Source organism: Lepidochelys olivacea (genome assembly GCF_965140295.1).
Source record: "Lepidochelys olivacea isolate rLepOli2 genome assembly, chromosome: 11".
NCBI lineage: Eukaryota > Metazoa > Chordata > Testudines > Cheloniidae > Lepidochelys > Lepidochelys olivacea.
This window is the reverse complement of record NC_140421.1, coordinates 6,606,889-6,619,096: the sequence shown is the minus strand read 5'-3', so window position 1 is coordinate 6,619,096 and position 12,208 is coordinate 6,606,889. Positions and strand designations below refer to the sequence as shown.

The following is a 12,208-nucleotide window of genomic DNA, read 5'->3' as shown; positions in this document are numbered from 1 at the left end:
CCAACTGGGTCTGATGAAATTTAGGTTTATAGGGAATTGTTTACTTGTGACTAGACCCAGTGGAATAACTTTAGTGGATAATATGTGTTGCAAATTTAACCCCTTTTATTTTGCAAAGCATTCCCACTTTAGTAGATCAAGTATTCCACATAGTATACTTCATGTAGTATTCTTTGCAGCTAGCTGTGGACAGGTCCTTTTAACGTTTGACTCATGTCAACTCTATGATGTTAAGGAGGCTTGGTCTAGATTAGTATGTGGATGGGAGACCAATCAAAATCAATTGGTACTGGTAATTCAGTAAGTAACTTTTTCATCTGGGTAAATACTGAACTCTTACCTTAGCATGCTGCTAAGAGGTGTTGTGCTGACTTACAGATGAGACACAAAAGTGTGCTTGAAGCACTTAAGATCCCACGATATATTTTCCAAATATGGGGACATTTACTCCAATATCCTGACCAAATTCAAACTCAGGTAAATTACATTCTGCGTAATTAAAATCCTGTATATAAATTCAATCAGATGATGTATTCTGCACTTTCTAAATCTATTTCGGCAGATCTATTAGTGGAGGTAACTACATTGACATCCATGGAGCTGCGCTGGCTTATACCAGGAGTGAATTTGACCCATTCTGAAATCTTGCTGTGCACTATGAAACACTTGCTTTATTCTGGGGTGCATTTCAGCCAGTTAGTAACGGTTGCAAAGAATTTGGAGACAAAACCATATCTAAACTCTAGCTTCATTTAGCCATGCTATGCCATGCAAAGATTAGCACCCTGCTTGCTGCTCGTGAAGCAAATAGCTTGCTTCTTCTAATGAGAGATGGGGGTGAAGGCTCAGGAAAAAATATGAACAGCAGTGAACATTCTCTCTGAGCTCAAGCCTATGTATGTTTTTTGAGGTCCATGAAAGTTCGACTAACATTTTTGTAGAATTAGTTGAAATATTTTCAATGTAAAAATTTCAGACACTTTTTTTCTGCATTTTTAATTTTGACTATAAAAATATGAAAATGTTGAGCAAATTTTTACAGTTTTTCTAGGCGTCAGTCCAATCAGCTTTACTTATTTGTTCATGTAATTTTCATATGTTTTTGTGCCTTTTGGTTTTGGCTGAGGCCAGAAGAGGAAATACCCCAAGAAAAGTAGCCCTTCTTGTATCTCCTACTTAGATGAAACCAAGATATACTAGAAACTTTTAAGAGGTTATGAGGAAATTTCCATCCCAGCTTCCAGGTGACTGAGGCTTAGATAAGTTTGGATGCTTTTTGGATTAGAACATATAAATCTTCATTCTGACAAGACATACCCTCTGTTTTCTTTTCCCATTGCTTATTTTGGTTCATCACCTAGAAAAAATAATCCATCAACAGTTTATTTCATCCAGTAAGATCTTAATTCTCTTTCTGGCCCTTTATTAATTTCCAGTGTAAAAGAAAGACTAGAAAGGGTCTTGAAAATGATAGGGTATAGTTCCATTACCTGTCTTGTCATTTCAATAAGGGATTCCTCAAGCACCATACAAGTTCCTACATATCAATCATGTATTGCTCATTATAATTATGCTGTTAGAATGAGATATCAGCTCTAATGAGAGGCTGCACCATGGAGAAAGTATTTCACTTGAATGGGTTCCTCAGCCCGTATTTTACAAAGCTTTTTGGTTCCATGCAAGCTGGTTGCAGCAATTTTCTAGATTTGAAGAAATGTTGTTCTGTAAATATGTTTTGACCTCATTAATTGTTAAGTTTTTGTTATCTGACTCAAATGGCCTGGCTAGATAATCAGCATGGAATATGGTGGGAAAAAAACCCAATAAGGTATCTTCTTCTCCTACTGGCTGCAATAAGATCTGAGATAATGTTCAGAATGGAGCTACTCTGGTAGGTCAGTACCTATCTTCTCAAGTAGTCCCCCTGATTTCAGTGAGAGTGCCGGCAGGGAAAGGTTCTAAACAACCTAAGTATACCATTGGAAATGTGTTTGATTTTAACTTGGCTGTCATCATTTTGTTGAGCATGCAGCATTGAAATAACTTCCCCAAAATTGTTTCTGTATAGGCAACAGTGGGAAGGATGTGGGTAAGAGCGCCCAGTGCCCTCCTTCATAACCATTGTTAATCAGAATGGGATCATCCAGCGATTCATTTCTACACTGCTTTGTGGAGTAACAAGACCTATAGACTGGTCTAAGAACATTGGCCAAGTTCCACTTTGGGTGCTTACATTCTGACTACATAAATGTTTCCAGTAGTTTTAATTTAATAAATTGGTCTTCCCATCCTAACAAACTGGTCTGTAACTTTACTAGTTCATAAAGGCTAATACCTTTCAGCCCTGAGGTGGCTGCATTTCAGTGGTGGGAAAAACATGCAATTAGAATTACATTTAGGGTAGTGCTCTTCATCCACAGTGATCACAAAGCACATTAGAGGAGCAATTTCGCCCACCACTGCTGAAGGGCCAGCGCTCTGGGATGAGACATGATGGCTGTTTAACAACGCACAAAACAATGACATAACAGTTTTTTCTGCCCCCTTTGAAGTCTTTCATACTGGGAGGTGCTAAATAAATCCAAGGGATCATTATTTTTTTACGGCGTGGTAGATATACATGTAAAATAAGAAAAAAAATACATGGTGATGTTTCCCACCCACTGCCCGAACACAAATTCTACTATCTAAATGCACAGAAGCCACCATATGTATAATCTCTTGAACAACTGATCTGGTAGACAAAAGAGTTTGATCCTATTCCCATTTTGGTCAATGGCAAAACATCCACCTTTGAGCTAAGCTGAAACAGGATCAGGTGCATAACTGCGTCTCAGCAAGACACTTGCTGGTGTCAACCTGTGCAGATGACATAAATGTACAATGTTTAGAACTCCTATGGGAGAGCAAAATAATCCCCAAATCAAGGCCAGCTTTCAGGGTAGGTGTTTAAAGCAGCTGGCAGGTCTCCAAATGAAAAAAAAAAAAAGAGCCTGACATGTTTGCGTCTTATTGTTTTTTAGGGCAACGTGACCTTTTCCTGCTCAGAACCACCAATTGTTCCCATCACCTTTCTCAGCTCCAGCAGCAGCTATTTGCTGTTACCTGGCACCCCCCAGATTGATGGGCTATCAGTCAGCTTCCAGTTTCGAACGTGGAACAAAGACGGGATGCTTCTGTCCACGGAGCTGTCTGAAGATTCCGGCATTCTCCTGCTTTACCTTCACGCTGGCAGGTTGACACTTGTCATACAGAAAGTGGCAGAAAACTCCATGGAGATCAGTGCAGGTACTTTCATTGGCTCCTCTTTCCTGTGCCTGTTTCTAATCTCTGCGGCCAGCCATATTGAAAGGGAGAACAACCACCTGAGGGAAGGTCTGATCTTGTTTTTCCTTACCAAACTGAACCTTATCTTTGGAGCAATAATAGCGGGACTGTGTACATTAATGCTGGGCCTGAACCAAGGAAGCTTGGATCTGGGTAGCTCTGGCCTAAATCTGCTGAACAACTTTCTTTATAGTCAGTCTAAATTTTCTGTAGAAAACCAGACTGACTAACTTCCATTCCTCCACAGAGAAATAGTGAAAATCCCATCCTTTCAGCTATTAAAAAAGGTGGGCTAGATCCTTGAGTTTGATCAAACTCCATTTCCCAAAGGACCTGAGAGGACTGGGTAAAACTGGCTCTAATCCACCTCTATCCCTCCCGCCACCCCCAACAATACTAGAGCCAGTTGGGTCAGTTCGACCCCTGCCAGAATTTAGGGAAACCCTACGGCACCTCTCATTTTGTGCCTGATTGCAATGACTCCCAGAGCCATGTCCCTTTCTCTAGGCCATACCCCAGTACACCCCCTCATTGCGAGCTGCCAGGAGGGGGTGGTGCAGGGATTGTAGTGCTTGATCAGCAGCACTGGAGGATTCCTTACTGGAAGGAGAATCTAGCTGGCCACTTAAGCCAGCTCTGAGGCTACTTTACACAGCTGGAATGGCACAAAGCAGACTTTAATAGGGCCAAGTGTGGGAAAAAATACTCTTAAAATAGAATGTACGGAACAGCTCTGTATTGGCTGCTATGGCTAACTAATAGGCCTGTTCTCTCTCTGTGGTAGAACCAAGCACAGTCTGGGCAGATCTCATGCAGGCTTCCCATTATAGCGCTGTTGATGTCTCCCAGGCATGACCTAGAGCGTTCCCATCATTAGAATTGTGAAGAAACTGGGACTTGTCGGAGATGTGGCAAATTCATTTTCACTTAGGATCTGAACTCAGATTTCCCAAGGCAAATGAAGAGTGTGCTGGTAGATTAGAAATTAAAAAAAAAAATCCATTAGTCAAAAAGTAGTAGTAAATAAAATGATCAACATTAAAATATGCCGGGTAGAAACTGGACCTGGACAAATCCCTGGCTCTTAAAGGGAGCCAAAATCTGCGTTTGATAACCTTTCACAGGGAAGAGTTGGTCAGATAGAACCCTGGTGTTCATCTTGCAAAGTTCGCAAACGTTAACGGTAAAAGGAGGGTGGAGCTCTGCACAGACAGTCTTCAAGAAGCTGGCTAAAGTCCCAGGTTGCCCCCAAGGAAAGGTTGGATACGGCGCTTTCATCCTGCCTTGCAATGAAGTTGTTTGTGAAGCTGGGAAAAAATCAAATTGTTTTGCTATTTAATTTGGTTGTGAAATCGTTAACCTGAGATAGCTGCAAAATATCGGTGACGTGGCTACATTCACATGAAAAGCATGGGGAAATTGCAAATGTCCACATCTCCCTGCAAAGGCATTTTTGTTCACAAATAGACCCATTTCCACCCCCAATTTGATCCATCTTCTCTTGAACAATTTTCAGACCTTAGCAACGTTTTTCACTTAAAAGTAGTTCTAATGTTGGATGAAAATTGGTCCATTTTTCCTGGAAAATTAGCCTGTTTTTCCTTGAAAAATGTGCACACTGTAGCAAAAGCTTTTATGGAAATGGTCTCATTTCCTGGCTCTGAATTAAGAGATTTTCCCAACACAGTTTTTGCACTTATTTTTGAATTGTTAACATGCCTCTACTTATCACTAAAATCCTTTTCACTTCCTCCAAAAAGCAATGTTAATGTGAGAATCCCATTAGCAAGAATAAATATCAGAAGTCCAGTTCTGATCTTGCTTGCACCAGTTTTATGCTGACATACCTCCATTGACTGCAGTTAAGTTACTTCTGACTTACACTGATGTAAGTTCAGTAAGAATCATGTGCAGTGACTTGTAAGGCTGTTCGGATAGATGACCTGGGATTCTTACGTGTTATAACATTTGAAGGGTCATAATTCTGACACAGATTTACAGAGTAAAGAAGCAAAGGGTCAGCTTGGCCCCAGCCTTGCACAGGTGCGCAAAAGAGAGAAGACACAATTAGCAATATCCCCTAGGAATATTCCCTGTAGAAGTGGCTGTGCCGAGTGGAAGTCTTGGCTTTCAATGAGCACAATCGTCAAACACAATGCACATGGGCCGCCATATAGCCAGACGGTATTTTGTCTTTATTAGCATTATTGGGGGGGATGGGGATTTTGCAAAGTGCTAAAGGGCTCTAGGAGCACAAGTCTCTTTGAAAGCCAGTGGGTCTTGTCCTCATAAATCCTTTAAGAAGGTCTTGAAAATCTCTCCACTTCCTGTTATACTTCACAGCACTTCCAGAGGTAATGGACTGAGCAGAGAAGCATCAAATCATCAGCTCAGCTGGTTTCTTCTTGCTGCCTGCTCTTTGCATTCCCAGCCAGGCTGTTTCATTACTCCCCATGCAGTCAGAGACTGAACATGAAGGAGGCTTGGTGAACACCACCGCCACCTTCTCCTCCTCCCCCCTTCTCCTTTACCCTCTGCATTTGTCTTCCAGGTAGCAATCTCCATGATGGGCTCTGGCATTCAGTTAACATAAATGCCAGAAGGCATCGCATCACCCTGACTCTGGATAACGACGTCGCTGCAGCTGGTCATGCAACCACCCTCTCGCAGATCTATTCTGGGAAAAGCTACTATTTCGGAGGTAGGTTGTTTCAGATGGATTTCACCTGCCAGGGACGGAGCTTTGAAAGCCCATTTCTCCCTCTGTGTTGTGTGGCAGGGAGTTAGGAACTGGAATTGCAGGCTCTTGTCCCGACGATGAGGGGCAACACATACAGTGCTGGTGTGCAGTCTGTCATACGAGAGGACTGCTGTGGGGCACAAGTGAACATGAGAGAGAAGAAAGCAACAAAGAAACCAATATGGATGAAAGAGAGTGGCTCTCATCAGCCAACAGGGTATACAACCAATACCTCTTCTGCTGCTACATAGCTAGGCTGCCTACTCTCACCATCACAATTTTGTATGCCAGATCCATCTTTGCTCCTTAAATAACTACAGCCCTGCTTAACTTGGGAGCCCAATATAGGTCTCATTGAGGAACCCTTCCAGTGAGCTCCTGTATTCACGAGCAGCCCCGTGAGTAAGGGTTCCATCATTTGGCCCACTTTTGAATTGACTGGCCTCCCCATTGAATGTAGAGGTTACGGTGCCATTACGTTTTAACAGAGAGAGTAAGAAAAAAAAAAACAAACAGTTGTGTTGAAAGAGATGTGACCAAGCCGGGACAGAATACGAAACTTTCCATCCTGCCTGCTCTCTTTTGAATTAAAAAAGGAATAAAAGTGAATAAGCAAACAAGACTGTTACCCGGAGTTCTCCAGGACAGGTCATCCTTAACAGCTATATTCCAGAAAAAATGCAGAGTATGTTTTCAACTTTAAAAAAAAAAAGTTTGGCTCAAGGGATATAGTTTTATGCAAAAAGAAAAGGAGGACTTGTGGCACCTTAGAGACTAACCAATTTATTTGAGCATAAGCTTTCGTGAGCTACAGCTCACTTCATCGGATGCATTCAGTGGAAAATACCGTGGGGAGATTTATATACACACAGAACATGAAAAAATGGGTGTTATCGTACACACTGTAAGGAGAGTGATCACTTAAGATGAGCTATTACCAGTAGTGATTTTAGGCAGGGGACAAAGAGGCAGGATTCCTGAGTTCTGTTTTTTGGGTCTACCAATTTGAGTTTGGGTGAGGCACTTAACATCTCTGTCTCTCTCTCTACCCATCTCTAAAGTGAGTATAATGATGCAGGGGTGTTATGAAGCTAATCCTTATTCAGGGCTTTGACATGATAGACACCACATATGTTTAAATCCAAAAATCTGCCTTTTTTGGCTAATGTAAAGATTTCTATGTTTTACAGAAAGTGCCTCTTATGGTATGTCAATAATAAGTGATTTGAGGTGGGTGACCAATATCTTTTATTGGACCAGATTCTCTTGGTGAGAGAGACAAGCTTTTGAGCTCAGAGCTCTGTGTAAGCTCAAAAGCTTGTCTCTCTCACCAACAGAAGTTGGTCCAATATAAGATATTGCCTCACCCATCTTGTCTCTTTAATATCCTGGGACCAACATGGCTACAACAACACTGCATAATCATGCGTGATGTTCAGAAAGGCCATGTGCTTTAAAGACAGATTTTAGTTTCATATATAGGGTGAAATTCTGATATTTGATGGGTCTGTGTTTGGCCAATCTCCCAAATAAGCCCATGTCTATATGATACAGATCATTGCTAATGTGCTTATTCTGACTATATGCAGTCCCCATGAAGAGCCCTTCTACGCTCAAGATTAATCTGTTTAGGAGCATGGGTCATCATCAGGGAGGTGTCTGTGTGTTAGGAGCCCCAGTAGGTTGAGTGGATGAAAGGAGGGTCCTGAGCCACAGAATTCCATCTTCCTGCAAGAAGAGAATCTGTTTCTTACAGGAATGCAGGTCTAGATTCATGAAGGTCTTTAGCTGCCTAAATCATAGATGCCTAATTCTAGGGTTTAGGCATCCAAGTCCCAGTTTTGGCTCCTCTGCGATCCAGAAAACTCCCTCCAAACTGTAGGTCCCTAAACTTACTTAGTGCCTATGTTGTCAGGGTAAAAGTTCCCTCCATACCTTTGGTTCTTCTTCTACACTGCTGCCTCACTCTATGCATCCGGATGCCTATCTCCCACCTAAGCCCCAGAGCGACTCACACACTGAATGAGAGAGTGATTGGAGTAGGGGGGCCTGGGGCTGAAACCTGGGTCTCCCACCTCCCAGCCATAACTACTGGACTAGAGTCATTTTCTCTCTCACTGGCCCAATGACTGTTCCACTGTGGATACATTCTTAGTGGGCTAGAGAGAGAGAGTGAATGTGAAAATGTCTCTCTAGTCTGATGGTGGAAGACCCCAGCCCCAGTCCCCTTGCTCCAGTCACTCTTGATCCACAGTGGTGCAGACTGCGGGAGCGCGATATCAGAATATCCCAAAGATTAGTGACTAGAGCACTCTCCTGAGAGGTAGGAGACCCCGTTCAGATCCTTTCTCCCCACCTAGCGGGGGTGGGGGCTTGGGGTCTGGATTTCCCACATCCTAGGTGAGCGCTCTAACTACTGAGCTAAAAATGATAAGGTGGGTGGCCGCACCACCACTCCTGGCTGTTTTGTGGGCCGCAATGCAGATGCCTAACTCATTCCTGAAAAAAAAAAAAAAAAAACCAACAACCCTCAAGTGCCTAAGCCGCCTGAGCCCAGGAGAGGGGTTCCCAGCAGTGTTGCAAGGTGTCTGTTTTCAATAGGCATTAGGCACCTAAATACCTACGTTGCTTTTGAAAACAACACTTGGGCCCCTAAGTCATTCAGGCACTTCTGAAAATGTTACCCCTCGTCTTTTTGATTGTAAACTCTTTGGTACTGGGACTGTCACCTTCTAGATCCCTGCTGCATCTAACACAGTGGGATCTTGGCCTGCTTGAAGCCTCTGAGAACTACTGTAAGACTGATATACAGTATTGATCTGCTGTAGGAGTTGTCCAAACATAGAGGTAGACACGCTGGTCTCTGCTCTCTTTTCCTTCCTAGCTGGCCATCGGATTTCATCCACGCTCCTAGCCCTGACAGAATCTGACCCATAACAACTGTAAAATTTTGCACGGCATTTGCTCTGGGAGGAGTTAACTATTGACTGTAGCGTTTAAAAAAGACAAAGGGCATTTCACTGTGCTCAGCATGTCGGAAGCCCTTGCGCCTGGTTTCCTTGGCTGGCTGCTCTCCTTCTGTATTACCATAGGATTTATAACACACAAGCTTGTAGAGGGCAAGGAAAGAAAACAGTAGGAATAATTAGATCCCAAGGTCTTCCATCAGGAAGTCCCAACAGAAATAAATGCTCATTTTAACCCTATTCTTCATTCTTTTTCTTTCCCTTCCTTCCCTTTTGTCTCACAGGATGCCCTGACAATTTCACCGATTCCCAATGTTTAAATCCCATTACTGCTTTTCAAGGCTGCATGAGGCTCATCTTTATTGATAACCAGCCCAAGGACCTCATTTTAGTTCAGCAAGGTTCCCTGGGGAATTTTAGTGATTTACACATTGATCTGTGTGACATCAAAGACAGGTAATTATTGTCTCTTCTCTCCTTGTATTTGTTTGGTTTTTTTTTTTTTCATCCAAGCAGTTTATAAGTGCAGGTTGCTTTAAGTGAAAATTCTAATCCTCCAACATTACAGATATTAGGCATAATAGAGCTGCTAATAGAAAATATAACTGCAAAAATAAGGGGACTGCAGGGGAAATAGCTTAAATTACAGGAGGCTCTCTTAGCATTGGCTCAGAGGAAATAGAGTATGCAAATTCAATCAAGCTACAGATTTGTGAAGGGATTAAATTTTATGCATAAACAACATTTGATTGCTTTGAAGTTTAAAAGGAATGGGAGAGAGAAGGAGAAATTTATTTGATTCATCAAAACATGTCATCTCCTTAATGTACTCACTGTTTTGTTTAAATAGATCATTTACAATTTTCTTGTTAGACTGTACAACATACCACATTTATAACAGCAGTCTGGCACATCGCACTGGCATATTACAAAGTCAATAGGACTAAAAATGATCAAGTGTCTGTATCTTCCAAGGACAGACCTGAGACAAAATCCTGCTCAACTCGGGATCTGTATCCAAGGCTGAGGGAGGTGTGTGAGGGGGAGTCACTGCTTTAATATAAGGAAAAATACAACAAAGTAGTTTTTCATGGGTTTTACAATTTTTCTTTTCCGTGTAAATGTTTTGAATGTGTGCATCACTCTGAAGTAATTATATGAACATAGTATATATTAAAGTTATTCATACTATAGTCTCTAATTTTATTTTGTGAATCTAAACGTTCTTCTGGAAACTTAAATTGGAAGAGATTTGAACATCAAGGTTCTTGTTATGTCCTTCGGGAACATTAGGAAACAGTAGATAGCTAGATAGCTCTAGAACTATCTTGAAGCCTTGAGGTGAAAGAGGATTCATGGTGTCATCAATCGTTTGAGGTGGGGCTAGTGCAGGGGTGGGCAAATGTTTTGGCCCGAGGGCCACATCTGGGTTGCAAAATGAATGGAGGGCTGGGTAGGGAAGGCTGTGTCTCCCCAAACAGCCTGGCCCCGACCCCTATCTGCCCACTCCCACTTCCCGCCTCCTTCCGGGACCCCTGCCCCATCCAACCCCCCCTGTTCCCTGACTTCCCCGACCCCTATCCACACCCCCCTAGAACCCCCGACCCATCCAACCCCCCTGTTTCCCTGTCCCCTGACCGCCCCTCCCCAGAACCTCCAACCCATCCAACCCCCCCTGCTCCCTGTCTCCTGACCACCCCTTGCTCCCTGTCCCCTGACTGCCCCCCAGAACCTCCTGCCCCTTATCCAACCCCCACCGCCCCGGCTCCCCGCCCCCTTACCGTTCCACTCAGAGCGGCAGAAGCTCACAGCCATGCCGCCCACGCTGCCCGGTAGGAGCAGCGGGCCAGAGCGCTGGTGGTGCCGTGAGCTGAGGCTGTGGGGGCGCGGGTACCACAGGGGAGGGGCCAGGGGCTAGCCTCCCCGGCCGGGAGCTCAAGGGCCGGGTAGGACAGTCCTGCGGGCCGAATGTGGCCTGCGGGCTGTAGTGTGCCCACCTCTGGGCTAGTGAGTGGCATCAACTGCCATTGAATTTCGAAGAGATTGGACTGGGTGGAGATGTGGGGATTGGTTTTCTGGAATCTAGAAACTTCTGGAAGGTGGGCAGTTCATCTCATAATCTGGTTCCTTATAAAACTGACCAGACCCTCTGTCTTCAATTCCCTAAGTGGTAGTTTCTTATTGGAAATGTCATAAATATTAAAACTGCTGATCAAAACTGCTACTATGTTGCTCGTGTTTAAGGGTTACCAAATGTCAATGTATGAATTTAGCAGACTCAATATACTGGATAAGATTGACTGGATTGGTACGAAATAAGTAGTTGAAATGAAATGAAATAATAAAAAGAGATAATGCTTTGTTGAGTGTTGTTAAATAGCAAGATAGAAATGATTTGTGGCCTTCTTAGAAAATCAGAATCATCTGATTCAAGACCAAATATACCATTTAATACTTTTGTCTATTAAAGTGGAAGAGGAGAACACCGATGTATTTGATGGGCCTACTGTGCAGCTGTTCCAATGCCATTGTTGTGATTGTTACACAATCACAATACGCCTCTACTAATCCAGCAGTTTCTGCTCATCTTCAGAGGCCAAAGATCAATCTGTGATCACGCCATAATAAAGGAAAGGCAAAACCATGAACTTAATAATAAAGTTTTCAACCTTATTGGATGCTAGTGTTGCCTTCAATGTAGCACCCACTCAGCAACTCAAAAGAAAAAAATGAAGTGCAGACAGGTTCTCAACTTGTGGCTCCACTCTGGGCTGCAGGCCTGGCTTGACATAAGTAACTTAGTAACTCATTTCTCAGTGGGCCTAATTGAGAAAGTCAATGGAAGGTTAAGTTGTAAATAGGGGCTTGACAAACAGTATGCTGGAGGCAGGATGACAGTGCTAGCTAAGATGAACAGCAACAGCTTGATGTTGGGGACCATGGACAAGATAAACGTGGAATGTAAAGATCAGGTTCCACATGAACAGCACATGGACAAAACATGCTGTACAGGGATTGGCTCCCGCAAAGTAACCAAGGCAATCAAAAAATGTGTGATTTAATGCATAGCTAATGTACTGTGTCAATGTCTATAAAGGAAGAGGTGGTCTGTGTAACTCTGGATATGTGGAACGCCTTATACCCATCCCCTACACTTGAGTCTGATCAACTCAAC

The 12,208-nt window shown here is 43.1% G+C and overlaps 1 protein-coding gene across 1 annotated transcript in view; it reads left to right on the top strand.

Moving 5' to 3' along the window:
• CNTNAP5 (contactin associated protein family member 5) overlaps positions 1 to 12,208 on the top strand; it is a 414,335-nt gene that overhangs the window by 226,247 nt on the left and 175,880 nt on the right. Inside the window, exons 8-10 of the mRNA XM_084643956.1 lie at positions 3,024 to 3,288; positions 5,879 to 6,028; positions 9,318 to 9,489. Of these exons, the coding sequence (XP_084500082.1) occupies positions 3,024 to 3,288; positions 5,879 to 6,028; positions 9,318 to 9,489 (587 nt within the window). The remainder of the gene's footprint in view (positions 1 to 3,023; positions 3,289 to 5,878; positions 6,029 to 9,317; positions 9,490 to 12,208) is intronic.